At 41.6% G+C, this 16,497-nt stretch overlaps 2 protein-coding genes across 12 annotated transcripts in view; both read right to left on the reverse strand.

Moving 5' to 3' along the window:
* Window positions 1-814: 814 nt before the first annotated feature.
* ADAD1 (adenosine deaminase domain containing 1) lies at window positions 815-8,811 on the reverse strand. The gene is made up of 12 exons (XM_066185048.1): window positions 8,651-8,811; window positions 8,179-8,376; window positions 7,151-7,303; window positions 6,579-6,746; window positions 5,993-6,055; window positions 5,358-5,480; window positions 5,111-5,234; window positions 4,777-4,947; window positions 3,800-4,026; window positions 3,060-3,297; window positions 2,521-2,653; window positions 815-2,383 (listed from the first exon to the last, which is right to left on the reverse strand). Exons 2-12 carry the CDS (start codon window positions 8,363-8,365, stop codon window positions 2,270-2,272), a joined length of 1,701 nt encoding a protein of 566 aa, XP_066041145.1. The 5' UTR covers window positions 8,366-8,376; window positions 8,651-8,811; the 3' UTR covers window positions 815-2,269.
* A 436-nt stretch (window positions 8,812-9,247) lies between these two features.
* The window catches only part of BLTP1 (bridge-like lipid transfer protein family member 1), an 87,567-nt gene continuing 80,317 nt past the window's right edge, over window positions 9,248-16,497 (reverse strand). For 8 of the 11 annotated variants that reach the window (XM_066186698.1, XM_066186694.1, XM_066186695.1 and 5 more), the window contains 14 exons: window positions 16,272-16,475; window positions 15,977-16,156; window positions 15,429-15,566; window positions 14,682-14,942; window positions 14,140-14,290; window positions 13,701-13,858; window positions 13,387-13,579; window positions 12,940-13,157; window positions 12,529-12,780; window positions 11,764-11,967; window positions 11,326-11,520; window positions 10,922-11,056; window positions 10,309-10,474; window positions 9,248-9,956 (listed from right to left, as the gene is read on the reverse strand). In XM_066186698.1, coding sequence (XP_066042795.1) covers window positions 9,740-9,956; window positions 10,309-10,474; window positions 10,922-11,056; window positions 11,326-11,520; window positions 11,764-11,967; window positions 12,529-12,780; window positions 12,940-13,157; window positions 13,387-13,579; window positions 13,701-13,858; window positions 14,140-14,290; window positions 14,682-14,942; window positions 15,429-15,566; window positions 15,977-16,156; window positions 16,272-16,475 — 2,672 coding nt within the window. In that variant the 3' untranslated portion in view covers window positions 9,248-9,739. The remainder of the gene's footprint in view (window positions 9,957-10,308; window positions 10,475-10,921; window positions 11,057-11,325; window positions 11,521-11,763; window positions 11,968-12,528; window positions 12,781-12,939; window positions 13,158-13,386; window positions 13,580-13,700; window positions 13,859-14,139; window positions 14,291-14,681; window positions 14,943-15,428; window positions 15,567-15,976; window positions 16,157-16,271; window positions 16,476-16,497) is intronic. The other 3 variants (XM_066186697.1, XM_066186693.1, XM_066186703.1) reach the window with 1 other exon arrangement.

Genomic DNA, 16,497 nt, shown 5'->3' on the forward strand with positions numbered 1-16,497 from the left:
GAAGTACCATTTCTAAAAGTCACTGTGTGACACTGCACCTGTGTGACTAAGGCAGAGCTCCACCAAAGTGGAAAGAACACTCCCACACACCACCCCACCCCATTTCCATGTGAACATCTACGCTTGCCCCTGGAGCTCAGTTCTTCTCAAGCAGGGAGCAGAGAGGCTGAGCTCAGCCACAGGCTGCTGCTGCTGGTGGTGCTCACATGCCTCTGTCTGCTCTGTGTGCATGGACCTGCTGGGAATACAGCTTCAGCCTCAGCACTGGAACTGCAGCGCTCTTGCCTCTCTCAAGCTGGTAGCATTACACATTTTGGAATTACTGAAGTAGCTGAGGGAAAAACCTCGAAGCAACATCTCTATGCTTCCATTTACTAACTTAGGTGCATGCTGCATATGCTGGTATTTCATCAAAGAACAATCCAGATAAAAGAACTGAACCTACGCTGGTGCCACCAAGTTACTGCTCAAGGACACAGTGATCATGTCCAGCCAAACACATCCTTTTCACCAAGAAACCCCTCTCTTCCTAAGGCAGCACCTATGTCCCATGAAAATTTCAGTTTGCTGTTCAATTAATAAAATGGCTGAAGTACACCAAAAGAGCTCAGCCCTTGTACGTATTTAAGGCTTCTGGGTCACTACAGGAAACACCTTGGTGCCAGTATCTCAGTGGAAGACTAAGTCCACACCAAAAATAATCCAGAAGTGTACAGAATGCAAACACACACGTGGTATGCTATGTTTACGTCAGATTTGACATGTAAATCACTTCCCAGCATCCGTATGTACATATACAGGAACAGCTAACACATCGTCAAGGGCATTTATTGAACTTTTAACACTCCTGCAGAAAGGAAACATTGTGCTCTAGCCTGGAATACAAGGGCCGTTCCCAAGCATTCTTAGGAAACATTACACAACAACATGACAGAACAAGCAGACTCTGGAACATGTGCCACGATAAACCAAACACAACTCGTCAAAGTTAAGGGACAGTAATGGAAAACAAGATAGCACATTAGCCAAGAAAAAATCAAGGAGCAAGTAGTAACAACAAGTTTCAACAACTTGTAGATCAGTGCAAGATCATCCACACAGAAGACTCTACATATTAGCTGGAAGATCAAGGAAAAAAAATACCAGGTGAAGGAGCTTCTTTGAGAATCCTCTAACACTAAGAAGGTGAAACATGACTACAGCACTATCCTCTCTACTCCTGATGTATGAGAACACTGTATAACTCCCCACTCTTGCATGACCTACAGAAATCATGGAACATAATCCAAGTGCACTGTCCAGCTTGAACACACCACTATTCACAACACCACACCACCTACAAACATGGCACTTAACAACACCCTCCCAAAGCTACGATGTTCTTAACAGGACTTACAAGGAAGTAAATCCCCATATGACAGGCACCAGTTTACTGTGTACGCAGACAATTTCACATGGATTTGTCAGTGCAGCGATGAAGTCATCTGAGGGTGCAAAGTCCAACTCATCCATAAGCATTAACATTGATGGGGTTTGAGGCAAACCACAAAAGCTGAAAAAACCCCTTGTTTCTGGTGACTTCTGTACTACACTGCATTATTTTCTTATTTACAGCTTTGACACCTGCATTATGCTTTAAACCCACTACTAGGAGCAGTAACTGTCACTAAACAGTTGACTAACAGCTGGTCATTCCAGGTTTCAAATTTGGAAGTATAAAAATTATTTTTTGACTCTTCTAGCATGAACAACAAACTATAAGCCACTTGGCAAATTCACACTAAACAAAACTCAGGTTGCTCATTCCTTTTTTTCCTGAAAGACTCTCACATTGATATGTTTTTTTAAAAAAAAAAGAAATCCAGCTTTTACTTTTTCTTCTTTTCTTTTTTGAAGTATTGAGAAAGAGAGGAAAAAGAAGAAATCAATGTACAGAAATCCTGAAACTATCAGGAAAAAAACACGTTAACTCCATGGGGTGGAGATTCGTAGGAACAGGGGTGAGGGACCTGAAATGAGGTGGGCACTGGGGTGGCAAGGCAGAACAGATTTACAAAGCTGTTGGATACTCTTACCTAAGAGAAAACTTCAATTTTGGGAAAAGACTGAACTGTTACAGGTGGTTTAATAACTGCATTTAAACTGACAAGAAGCAGTTCTGGAATTGTTTTCTTCTTGCAACAGCAAACGAAGTTGAACATTTTACTACTCAGAACTATATCTACTGAAACAGATCATTCAAACTGACTTAACATTCAATCCACCTCCATCAATCACTGAACTGTTCAATGTGTGCAGACTTCACAATCCACAGTCCATAACCGTGTTCCTCCAAGTAGTTCTGCAGCAAGCTTTTAGCTTCTTGGTACAATTGAGATTTAACCTGTAAAAAAAAAACAGTGGAAAAAAACCTGAAGAGTTATGGTTACAGAGATCTGTGCTCTTTGCCACCAACATGCAATAGAAGCACAAGCACAAACACGGTACGAAATGACACCTCTGCCAAAGGTGTCAGCTCACCTTTGCCTCGTGGTATGTCGCAAACTGGAGCAGATCCCCCCGTCCTGCTTCCCTGGCGAGCATCCTGAAGCGGCTGAACATGGCAGCCTTGCAAAGGCGGCTGGCCATGCAGGTGCCGCTGCGGAACGGGGAGCTGCAGGACAACAGGGACTCAGGAAACAAACTCACTGCAGGAACACTGCCCTCATCGTCACAGGGGTATTTTTTCCTCCCTTCTAACACTTTGTGAATACTGTCACGATGGAACTCATCTCAATTAGCATCCATCTCGATCAGAATTCTGGTTAGTTTTGTGGATTGTGAAAGCTGAAACGTTTACACTGCTACTGGCAATGGGCTACAGATATCTCCACTCAGAGAAGAGCTTTGTTTGGTATCTTGGTATCACACTGTGAACTTACAAGATCTCTAAAACTTCACCTAATCACAGGACACTTTCAGCTAATACAGGAGAGAATTTCTCTCATAGTTTAAAAACTGAATACTCCAATGAACAGCACGAACCCAGCATTTCCAACAAAATGAAGATAAATGCTGACCTTTCAGTGGTTTTCCCACTTAATCCATCCACAACCTCCAGGGATGCATTTGACAATGTCCAATTCAAACTAAGAGACCACTGGTTCAAATCTGTTTGGATTGGCCATGCAGCTTTCACCAAGTAAATATGAGATCTGTTGACCAGGTAAGGCACGGGAAGCTTTGAAGTAAGTTCATCATCAAGACGCTGCTTTATGGTTAAGTCCAGTCCTTTTGTATCCTTACAACTTCCACTTCCTAGTAAACAGGACACGGTAAGTCATATGAAAGTACATCAAATAAAAAAGTTAAAAATGCAGATATTTCTGCACTCTTCATCTACTATAGTCATTTTTTTCCACGTAAAATTCATGTTTGTAAAGATCAGTTCCGATATTCAATTCACAGAACAAAAATGATTCCCCACTTTCTTCTCCAGAGGCACCTTTATTTTCACTGGATGTTTTCCTTTCTTGAACCACTGCTTTTCACCAACTCCTTATGTACCCTGCAGAAGACACCACTAAAACAGAACTTCAACCTTTCAGACTAGAAAATATGCTGAGAAGTTTGCCCACATCACTTCACATCTAATGGCATTACTGACTGCCTACTAAATACCCTTTGGTCCACTGCACTTCAAGGAACAATCCTGTAATTCTTCGAAGAACTCGTGATTTAGCTCACACTTTGTAAAATGCAATCAAACTGGCATATGGAAACTCACAAACCCCCCACCTGGAATTTGCACTGAACATACCCACAAGAATGTTGCTGATGTACACAGGCTCGATGAAGTGGCTCAGCAAGGCTCCCTGCAGACCAACCACTTCCCACTTGGTCAGTTTGTCACCAGCTGACATGCTGATCACTCTGACAGTCTTGGGGGGACAGCAAACAGCCAGGTAAATCCTGCCTTCTAGAGCAACATGCAGACTCAGTTCTTCACTGGCTTCATAAGCAGATATAGACTGGGGACTGAGATGCCTACGGCAGGACAAGAGAATGGATTTCAGTGAGAAAGCACTGTGATCAGAGATTACAGTCAGTGCAATCTAATGTTGTTTCTCAGAAAAAAATAATCAGTAGATCTAGGCCTTGTATTATCTTCAATGTCTGTAATTCTAAGAAACACCAGATTGAGCTGCTTGAGTGCCTAGAATACTGAAATCAGTATTTAAACAGGAAAGAGCCACTCAATCTAATCTTAGCCACCAGCTGTGCCCACATTAAAAAGACCAGCTGCAAACAAGCTGTCACTTTTTGTCTACTCACACTCTAACAGAAGTTATTTGTGAAAAAACAGCTGTATGGTTCTTAAAGTTGCCTTTAAAACTAACTCACACTGTGATTCAAAATATTTAAATACAATCCAACAGGTAAGGGAAACAAACCAATGGTTGCTCTGAAGCAAAATAGTTTTCCCCTTCGTTTCAATTCAAGGCTTTTGGTATTCCAACCTTGAAGTGCATACAATGGCATTAAGTGATTACATCCACTTGCTCAGTGGTAGAATTCATGATTTAACAGTATTTTAATAGTATCTTGGGAAGGCAGTTAACAGGTTATTATCTGTAATAAACAAAAGCTCATCCTATAACCTATGTAGAGATTTCTTGCATCAACATATTGAGCTGTATCTCATAGCTATCACTACTATCCTATACATCAGTGTTCCCAAAACAAAATAAAGATTCACCTTTCACTATATATCTCAGAAAATGCCATAGTACTTACACCTCTGATTTTATCTGAGCAGTTCCTTTTGGAAGCTGGTTCATGTAGAGAGAGAAAGTTATATTTTGCTTTAAGGTAAGCAGCTTAGAGCCTGGTGCTGTGCAAAATATGGATCTCTCTGCCTTGGCTGGATTTTTGTTATAGAACAGCAGAAGGTGCCTGTAGAAATACCTAAAAGAACAATAAATTACACATTTTACACAATACATAATCTAGATATACGTTTATGTTGCTATAGATGATTTATTTGTTTACATGAGTATAAAATTCAAGTGCAGAGGTAAAAAATGAGACAAACTGGCTGCAAGGGGAGGCTCTGCAGAGACATTCTCACCTGAGCAGGGAACGCCTAGCAGTGACAATGGCATGGCTGTCGTGCAAGAGCCTCCCACAGGACTCGAAGCGCCGGCTGTAGTTGCATTCTCCTGTCCCCAGAGCTACCACCTCATGTTGCCCACCTAAAACCAGAGATGGTGGCAGGTTCACTGGGCCTGGCTGCCCACCAAGCTCCTCCCACGCCCTCAGTGCTCTGGGGGAACAGGTCTCTCACACCCCAAAATTCACAATCAAACCAGACTTGCCCTTTTCAATGATGAAGGCAGCCAGGGAACTGCCACAGCTTTGGTACTCAGGGTGCTGGGTAGTCAGGCGGTTAAACACTTCCTCAAGCGTTTGTGGAAGTTTTTGATAGATATGTTCTCCTCCTAAATGGAACAATCCATCAAGATTTCAAATTTGCAGGCAGGGGGAAGAAACAGACACGAGCAACTTGCCAAATTGTAACCCTGAACGCACGGTATAAGCACAACCCCACATAATTTTGGGATTCTGAAGACCTTCAGTATTAAAAAAAAGCTCAAAACCACCTGAATTCCTGATGTTTTTATCATCCACTATAATAACAACACTTTCAGCCCCAAGTTTGATCACCTACTGCACACTAGCTCAAGTAAGGACAGAGAATACTGTTGCTATCTCTATCACCTGGACTGGTGATAGAAATTTGAGCAATTTACTGAATTCAAGCAATTTTCTGAAGTTGTGCCCTTTTGTAGAACCAATCTAGTATCACTAGCTCTTACAGCTTTCAAATATGTTTAAAACAACAGTAACAACACAGAGATCACTAAATGTATTAAAGGATGAAAAATTTTTCAAAATAAATGATTTGCTGGGCAATTTGAATCAACAGAGGAAAAACAAGACTATTCCTTACCAGTCCTTGAAACATAAGCAGAATTTGCTAGAGGTTGGAGCTCAGCAGGAACACAGGCAAAATCTAAAAATTTAACAACATTTTGAAGAGGAATGGACATTCCTAATTTCTAAACATGAATCTCACACTATTTCCAGGAAATCAAACTTTCTAATTCTCTATGAATTTTCAGATTTTTAAGTCTCTGTAAGCTTAGAATGATTCAGACAGCAAAACTCAAAAGACAAAATATTATGGCAACTGAACTCTGTTGAGAGCAGTATGACAGTGGGGAGCCCTTTTAATCATAAAAATTCAAACCCATTTGAGATGTACTTCACATTGCTGTACCTAGTGATTAGCAAATCAAGTGCACCAGCAACAAATTAATTCCTTCAGTATTCCTGGCATCAGATGATGTAACTCTTAACAGAAAAATAACAAAATAAAAACCAGTTTCAGAACCAAACTATAGGCTTGCCCCACGGATTCAAAAAACCTGACAGAGGCTGATGCTGCAGCATTTAATAAAGCCACAGATATTTGGCATAGGACACTGTTAAGCGAAGCATTTGAAGTTGTGATTGGGTGTGGCTACAATATTTACCTGAATCTTCAAAAGGCTTTGCCCCTGTGTTCTCCAAGTTAAGTAGCTCAGCAAGAGCCAGTTTAGCTGCATTTGATTTAGATTCCTTCTTGTTCTTTCCCAGCCCAGTTTTGTAGAAAACACCATTTATCACGGCACAAAAGGCAAAATAAGGCCTTATGACATCACCTTTAAAGGAGATGAAAAAAGCAGATGCAATCAGTGAAAACTATTTTAGGGTGCTTCACATCCTAATTCCTAAAACAAATACAAGACAAAACCACAGTTTTGGCAAAGTTCAACTGTCATCCCTAACACCTCCCCAGAAATTTTGGTGGCTTTCGCTTCAGGCACTCTTTCACAAAGTTCTGGTAACAGCCATAATTAAACATAATTCACCAGATTTATTTCTGTAGCAACTCATCATGAGAAACAGCTGTGAAGGCAACAAAAGGGCAGCTAAAACCCAACACACGTGGCGGTGGTAGTGCAATCAACAGTAAAAAGGTTCAGCTGTACCAGCACCATCAAATCAACTCAGATAATCTCAAGCATGAGCAAATACTACTTAATTTGGTAGCAGAAGTATTTACCTGGCACACTGGTTTCTTTCAATTCAAGCCGCAGATCGTGTATTTTAGCAAACATATGCAAGGCAGATACCGAATTTAACACTCCTTTTTGGTATCTTTTAATCAAATCCAGGTCTTTCTCTGAGGGAAGGGCTGAAAGTGTGGTGGTGTCCTCTGTTTTAAAAAGAAACGGTCCTTAAAATTAAGGAGAGAACTGAACACACTCTCTGAAAATCTGCTTACAATAAATGCTTTTCAAAAAAAAAAACCCAAAATTTACTGTAGAGCACTACTTCTTTGTAGTGAACCCTACATTAGCAACAATAGCAATTCCAAAATGGTGTGTACATCTTCTTTTAAAAGCATCAAAACTTTTACTTGTGGTAAATCCAGTAACCTCAACATAGACAGATATTACAAAAATATACAACATATATCCCCCCTCCCCTCTCTTGTAAATCAACAACCAAATCAAAGTTGCTGATGGCAGACACCAAACAGTGGAACCTGTGTTTTCTGCACACAAAGCTGCGCAGCAGCAGGACTTGCTGTTTTAAGACACCATCGAAGTTTCAGCAACCACTGGATGGATTAAATCATCAGCTTCAGGGGTGTGATATACCCACACATAATCACTTCCCAGCCGAGAACTAACAGAAATCCGCGCTTTTAAGAGTCTTAATAGGTGCATTTACCTCAGGACAAGTACTCAAAGACATCTTGTGACATCTCAAACTGCAGTTAAAACCCTTCGCAATGTTATTTATGAAAATTCACGCATTAGAACATATTCTGTATTTTGTTAAACTGCAGTACTTTTAACATTTTACTTGAACTTTATAGTTAGGTAATGCTGCAGACTACACAGGCCACCCTACAACAAATGGCTAACAAGCTTCCAGCACAAAAAGACTTTAGAAGAGGAAGGACAAATTTAAGGAGATGCTAAAGAAGTCACGTAAGAAAATTCAGCAATATTAGATAATAAAAAGCGAAGTTACTTTCAATAGCATTGACACCAATCGCAGTGTATAAACTGCATACTATACCTGGATTTTTCATCGCCCCTGGTTCACTGCACCTCACAGAAGGTGGAGGATTCAGCCGTGCAGTCACAGGCTTGGAGAGATCCTTTGAAACTGGCTGTGTGAGAACCTCGGGTGGCAAAATCTTCTCGGGTGTGTCATCGAAGGCGAGCATTGCTGCACCCTCAAAGCAGCCATTGCTGCTCGCCATTTCAGACCGACCTAAAGAAACTTCACACTTACAGCAGTAAAGACACCCTGCAAAAAACGCTGCGGTTCTCCTGGTCGAGCTATTTCACAAGAACACCCAGACACTACCCGCCCAGGCCTGGGGTAGAACCCAGACCCGCCGTCCTCCCCCGCTTCTCCCTTTTGTTAAGCCACCTTCCCTCACGCGTAGCGCGGCTCTGCCCCTCCAAGGACACACCAATTCCCCAAGTTGCTCTTAAGGGAATGAGCCGAACTAAAGGAGCAAAGCTGATCCCTCTTCAATTACCAGGACGAGCTGGAGTTGGGGACTTCGACACCCGCACCCGCCTCCCTCGTCCTGCAGTGGAGGGTTCCCCGGCGCTCACTCCGCGGGCAGGCGGAGCACCCCGAGGCCACACGAGGGGGGAGGAGCCGGGGAGGTGCCAGCCGCCCTGAAGCGACGACCTCCGAGTCGTCCCGCCGGGCTCTCCGGGCCGGGGCGGCCCCGCGCAGCTCTTCCCGCCAGTTCGTGACGGGCGCGGCCGAGGCGCGAAGCCGCAGCTGCGCCTGAGGGCGGAGCTGAGGGAGCAGCTGGTGGAGTGAGGCCACCGCCCGGCTTCAACAGCCCTTCCCAGGCGGCTGCTCGCCTTCCCGGGCCCCTGCTCGCCTTCCCAGGCGCCTGCACGCCTTCCCGGGCCGCTCCCACCGGGCAGAGGCGGCACCCGAAGCCGCCACAGCCGTCACGGACCGGGAGCAGCCGCGTCCCCGCTCCTTGGTCGGGGCGGCGCTTCCCGAGCTCCTGGCACCTGGGCTTTACCTCGCTTAAATCACACTCAGCAAAGTTACGCTTAAAACACTCGCTCCTTCTTGTTCAGCTTCCTTGATTAATACAAAAAAAAAAAGGTTCTGTACAGTAGTTAAATTTTATTACAAGTGTAATAAACTTCATGATTTTTAGCACTAAGGCAATCACAGTTTCATAAGTTATATATATATATATAATTTACACCAGTCTACATTGACAAATCAATTACTGGTCACATCAACAAGGGGTTTGTGTTATGGCAAGTAAAATTTTAAGAAAATTCACAGTTAATCTGCAAGTATTGTAAAGATGCAGGATCATATTGCACATCATAGAATGGACGCTGAGGAGCAGATTTACAGTGTTCCAGCTATTCCTTCACAGAATATACATTGGTCATCATCATCATCATGCAATAACTTCAAATACAGAATGGTATCAAGTACCACAGTAAACAGTTACTCACAATGTAAGTTTTAAATAGAGTAGCAAAAAGCTGTTAGGTTTCTCTTTAAACCATATTTAAGTTCTTAAAATATAATAAAACACTTTGATAAAATCAAATGGAGTTAGGGTTGTCACACTGTACTTTTAATATTCTTCTTTGTCTTTTCCTTTCTTTTCCTTTTCATCCTGTAGTGCAGTACCAAGTTTCTTTATAAGAACTGACAAAACTTTGTCCAAAGGATCCATGACACCACGCTGCAGCCACTTAGGGATAGTAGTCCTTGCATGATGAAAGCCCAGCTTTTGGAGGATGTAGTCAACACCAACAGGATCAATTTTTCTCCCAGTCCAGGATATTAATCTAAAAAAGCAATAAACAGAAGACTCAGTCTCGAATATATAAATATAGCAAACAGGCATTTGTATATACAAAAAAAATCCATTTTCCCCAGTGTTACTTGTGATCAACTTAAATCTAACAGGCATTGTTTCGAACTTGATCTAGACAGATAAAACTCAAGATGATCAATAGAACATCCTCTCAAAGGAAGAGGATGTTTAAGGAGGTGGAAAACCTGACTGAAATTAATGAGTTCAAGTTTACTGTATTCTAAAGTTAGAAGAGCCTCCAACAATGCCTTTAATCTGCATAAATTCTAATCCAGAAGTTAATGCACAGCCAAAAAGAGACTGCAGCGAAAGGTGCTTCTGACCTGAGCGTGGGTTCCAAATGCCAAGTATTGCACATAAACTCCCTCCAGTCAACTGTAGTGTAGGTAATGCTTTCCTCTGCCTCTTTGTCAGTGGAGCTGTCCTCAAGGACACCAACAGAGTTTTTCTGCCCTGGACGAGCAGCCAAAATGCGAGGAGGAAAAATTGCTGCAAAGGGAAGAAAGGAAGAACACCAGTCAGTCACGAGCAGCTCACTCGGATTCTTTTTGTACACAGTTTAAATAAAACAAAAGCACGAGTCTCAACAGGAAGAGAACCACCTCATGTTTCCAGAATTTCTGCAAAATGCCACATACTGCTTAAGGCATGCCAAATGTGAATGCTGCAACTGAACACATTGAGGTAGAATAGTAAATCGTTCTGAAATCAGAAAAATGCGTGTTTTGAAAGGACTCCACTGATGAAAGTATTGCAGTAACAATAATAAAGCTTTACGAAAGTTTTCGTCTGCCTTTACTGTCTTATGAAAAGAAAGCTAAACACAAGGCGTCAAAATAGGAGCACGATTATGGTTTAGGAGCATTTACTGTCAAATAATCTGACAACTGCAGATTGTCAAGATTGACAAGTGTTACTTCATGAACAGCAACTCACCTTTTTCTTTTTCTTTTAGATAAGCAGACACCAAGTCATGCAGAAACATGATCAGTTCAGCATCCATAGTCACACAGATATGGTCTGTAAATTCAGTTACTACACTGCACTCCACCTTTGGTTTAACATTTGTATCTACAGTCAGATAAAAATAGTATTAATACACAAGTATATACAGTAAATCTAAAAGTTCACAGAATCTGAATGCAGATGATTTGAAAATAGTATTTCTTTCATTGAACCAGCAACTCTTGAGAGGAAGGACCACAGCTGACATTTTAATAAATACAAGGAAACCAACCCTATGAAAACAGCCAATGTAGCTACACTACCTTTGCCTTTAACTCCTAATTTGCAAGAAGCAGTTTTTGACCAAGAAGAACCAAATTATGTTTTTACCGTACCTTGTAATGAAGGCTCTTGGGGCTCTTGAACATGGATAGATTTAAAATCCAGCTGCATCCTTGGCAATGCAAAGATGGTTTCAGTTTCATGGTTGTAACTGGAGCCACCTCTGAAGCCACTTAACAAGCTTGAGCTTTTCACTGTTGTGCTGCTCTCTGGGTTGTTGGCATCAACATTCCGAAGCAGGTTCAACTCTACAGGAAGAATGGGAGATGTTAAACCATGACAAGGCAAAAAAAAAAAAAAATTAAGAAGAGTCACTTGTAAAACTGTTGCTGTATGATTATTGAGAAAATTTTATCTTTTATTCTGCTCCCAAAAGCATGGCTAGAAAAGGTCAATCAAATTTGTTGTTTATCCACTTGAGATTTAGCAGCTTTTCAACAGCTCCATCTGCAAGCAGATCAATCCCCAGACTGAATGAACCTGACTCTAACCTTCATTCCTCGTAGCTGTCACATAATTGAACCACTCCTTCACACTGGCAACTCCGTGGGGGGGATTTTCGTGGCGGCGCCGTGTTATCTTTGTGATCGTGGCCATGGGGCTTTCCAGGGCCCCACAGGGCTTGGTGACCATGGTGTTATGGCCCAAATGAAAGTCCAGGGTTTGAACAATGTATGTGGAGTGTTCACTGGTACCTGCAGTGAAGGTGTGGGCAACGTGGGGTGGGAGAGGAAAAAGGAAGTAAAAGCAGCTCAGTGAGGGTACTGGAATTTTTTCTCATTCTCCTACAGGTATTTAATATGAATAATTAGTGTGCTAGTGGAATAAAACCTGGTATAAAACTTGAAAACAACAGAGAAATTAAATCCTCAGCACCTACAGACAATAAAACTTCACAATGTTAAGGACAAATATAAGCAATAAGATCATCAAAATTCATCATACAGCTAAGAAAGGATGACACAAATACACACACACACACAATTAAAAAGCCAGGCAATCCACTTGGTAGGCTCATTATCAGGGATATATCCAATACATTTGAAAATGTACTTTGCATCATTCCACAGATAAAGCAAGTTGTGGTAAAGATGTGGGAGGAACAGATTCTTTTTAGATAAGTGGTATATTTTTGGGAAATATTCTTGATTCAGACAAAGAATATTTTTTTTATTTCTTCTTATGTAATTTAACTTTAACTTTATTAAAAACTCATTTAAAGAAATTTAGAGAAATGAGTAAACAGTTTAAATTACCATCTTCCAAAACTTTCTGGGCTTCTGTCCAAAATGCAATATTGGGCTCTTCCAGGTGAAATAAGGCCCATGATTTTGAGCGGAAATTAGGTCCATGAAAACAAGCCAGGGTCATATGGTTCCCATGCAGGCTCATGGATCCTCCAAACTGCATCCCATCTTCTGGCAGCGGCATCTGGAACAGGGATATGTGGCACCCAGATACCACCTTCAGAACTCCTGGCCAGTGGCGATGATGGGCCGCATCCAACACTGCAGAGCAAACACAAACAACAAATATTTATATTTTTGGTAAAGCAGGGAATTATGAGTAATATTTTCTTATCTATTTCACTGACACTCTCTCTTAGGTAATTTTTGCAATTACAACATCCTAATTGGGAATTAAGTTACTTTTTTGGTAGCACTTACATTGCTCGTGTGAGCTTCTCTCTAGGTTGTTTGCCACTGTCTTGGGAGGGAGATAAGGAACAGGCCCCCAGGTGGACAGAGCTCGCTTGCTTGTATCAAACTGCTGAGTGAAGAACTCCTGGAGTTTCATTCCTATTTTTATCAGGTCTGGCGTAGTTGACCTTGAAATCATCACTTGGAAGATATCCCATTTCAAGTCCCCATGGACAAATATTTCACTACATATTAAAAACAGCAAGAAAATTAGCAGTTAATATATTTCCTACCGATAATTTAAAAAAAAAAAAAAAACAAAAAACCAAAAAACAAAAAACCAAAAAACAACAAAACCAAACAATGAACCCTTTGCATTCTAGCAGACACTTACATTTCTGGTTAGCAGTATTGGACAGAAGACATTTGACATTATCAAATATCATACGTTTTAAACACAGGAAACATTATTACCTTTTATCAGTCATGCTCGAGTCCAGATTATTATAGAGATTAATTTTCCATTCATCCTGCAGTTTAAGATCAGCATTACTGAAGATTCCCATTAGGATACTGGATCCCATATAGTCAACACGTGCTTCAGTAGAACCCATGGTAATTTCAATTTTATGATTGGGCTGTTGGTTTGGGTGTTCAGAAATATGAGCTGAAATAGAACCAAAGCAATATAGAAATACAGAAATAAAAGAGATGAAAATCAGTTTTTCCAGTGATATCACCTTTATTGACTGGAGCATATGCTAACAGCAGGAGGCTTTCCAACTTACCCACCATCTCCAGGGTGTTAACATCTATGGTACCTCCAACAACTCCCCCTCTGGAGTCCAACTGGGATCTTCCCAAGCCCACAGACATGCTGATTTCCCGATCTCTGCTGCTTCCCACAGACAGACGGCCCTGACTTTTCAAACCACTGGTGGTCCACCTAGAACAGAGGTGAAAATAGACAACAACTTTTCAGGTTATCAAAAGAGAAACTGAATATTATCTACTGGAAAGCAGTAAATAATGTGGTTTAGGCATATGTGACTTCAGGACTAACCAACTACAGTAGTCATGAAGGGATTCTCAGTTCAAAACTGAAAAGGGTAGGATTTTAAAGCTAAAAGACAACAGACTGTTAACAAAGTGCAGAGAAAAAAATTGGTTTTTTGCCCCCAAAACACTGCCTCTGTTAAAACATGCTTGATCATATTTTATACTTACGTAGTATTGCCCATTACATTGCTCATATTCATTTGAACATTTAATTGTTTTAGGTTCATAGCAAACACAACCAGTGTTTCCCATGGTGTCCCTTGCTGGCTTCCAGCTTTATTTGATTTATTGAATGGAGTTGATGTTTTTGAGAGACTATCTAAACAGAAAAAAAAAAAAAGTAGACAAAAATTTAAATTATTCCACATGCTGGGAAAAACTGGCAGAATACATCCATTTTGAATATTACAAAAGGACCGACAAGCACAATATTTATAAGGAGCACAAATCCATGAGGTAAGTGAGAACTTGAGGATCTGCAATATGCATTGCTTTAGCTGTCACAGAAATTGACTCACACACAGGGGAACTTTATGGAAAATATGCTAACAGCTTTCTTTCATCCATTTTAGGCATTTTCCCTTCTCTAAGCCATTGACTCTCCAGTGCCAGGCACCGTGGAAAAAAGTATTTTCAAAGCGGTAATGACATACTTCTTTCATACAACTGATGGAAATACCTAAAAAAGAAAAAAGTCATTATCTACTCACCTCTCTGAGGCACTGAGGAGTCAGACACACTCCTGGATCTTGTGACAGCTGGAGACTTGAGGCTGTGAGATGCTGTCCCAGGGGACATACTGCTGCTGGCACTGTGCTCGCTGAAAACATTGGGTGACTGTGCCATGTGAGTGAAGGAAGCAGACTGGCAGGGCTGCTCCCATGTCCTGCAGTATGCTTTCCTTGAGGATTCAGGAGAAAGGTGCTGGCTCACTCCTTCAATTGAATCGGGTGTGCCAGGGCCTGATGCTACTGGAGAAAAAGCAGCATAGGAAATACAGAAAAACTATTTCATTTGTGTCTGACCATATCCTCAAGTATACTAAGAAGTATTGGGGGAGTGTCCAAATGTATTTCATTTAACATAACTAAAAGTTCTCTACTGTTTTTGTTTATGTATCATAGAACTATAGAATGGTTTGGGAAGGGACCTTAAATATCATCTGGCTCCAACCCTGCCATGGGCAGGGGTGCCATTTATTAGACTGGATTGCTCAGGGTCCCATCCAACCTGGCCTTGGAATATGGTCTTTAAATTATTCAGTAACCTACATTAACAATTTTTCACTTCCTCCATCTAGGATTTCCTATCAAATGTCTCTGAGTGACTGCATATGGAGTAAATCATAACACATTTACATCTATTTAGTGACGTAACACAGGTCATAAATGCTTAAAAAATTCCTACTGTAACCTTTCATGTAACATGTTTTTTTGTGATAAGCAGCAGTCTCCTACCTGGCAGATTTATTGTTTGATCACCCAGGAAAAGCCTTCTAGCAATGCTTCTCCTGTACCAAGCCCTGGGGAAGGCCAGGATCTCACTGAGGCGGCGCATGTCATATTTGAAAGAAGCAGATCCTATGTCACAGACAGCTGAAAAAGCACATGCACACAGTTGTAAATTCCCAGTAATAAACCAAGCCAAATTCTCTTTTCACCTAGTAGTACTGTCTCTGCTGTCAGGAAAAAATAGTTTTCCTGAGTTGCTGCCATTTCTCCAAGTCCAAACATTAGATACAAATGCATTTCACAAAGACATGATGGAACCCAGGAATACAGACCGAGTCCTCCTTGTGTTGCATGTGCCTCAGACACCTCATGGGAGGATTTTAATGGCAGATCAGTCACAACCACACTGCTGTTTGCTCAGTAAGTCAGGATCCCATGTGCAGGGCAGAAAATAAGTGCACAGATCTTACCAAAAAAAAGCTGCCAAGAGTAAAGTCCACCAATGGAACAGCAGTTCTCCAATTAGCTGGGATTAAAATGAAAGAAGCATTTACCAGATATGTTGATCAATGTGGTGTCTATCTTGCTGGTAGCTTTGCTTGCAGACTGACTCTCAAAAAAGGAGGAGCCTCCCGAACGCCTGATCCGTGACAGGCTGACTTTCACAAACTCCAGGTTGATGCTCAAGGAGTCCTTACGGCCAGTGACTGAAGTTGGCTCCTCATCCACGTTCCCTAGAAGCAGGAAGGAAACATTTTCATCTTCTGTGATCCTTTCAAATCTGCAGTTCAGAAACCCGTACCATACTTGAATAATGTTCATAAAAGCAAGCAAAACCTTGCTCCGTACCCAAGGCTCCTGATCCGGGGGTTAGCACAGTAACAGCTGATTTTTGTTTTCCAGCTCCGTAGGGGTGGAACACGTAGAGGGAGAAGTCGGACATGCAGGCAGTAAAGCTCAGGCCTGAAGAGCTGCTGCTGGAAGTTGTCAGATCTGACTGACTGCTGCTGTGCCTCGTCCTGCCCAAAGGGCTGCCGAGGCCAGGCGATGAACCTGGAGTCATTTTTTTGGGGCG

This window comes from Chamaea fasciata, unplaced genomic scaffold (genome assembly GCF_029207755.1).
Source record: "Chamaea fasciata isolate MVZ Bird 193981 ecotype frontalis unplaced genomic scaffold, bChaFas1.0.hap1 SCAF_6, whole genome shotgun sequence".
NCBI lineage: Eukaryota > Metazoa > Chordata > Aves > Passeriformes > Sylviidae > Chamaea > Chamaea fasciata.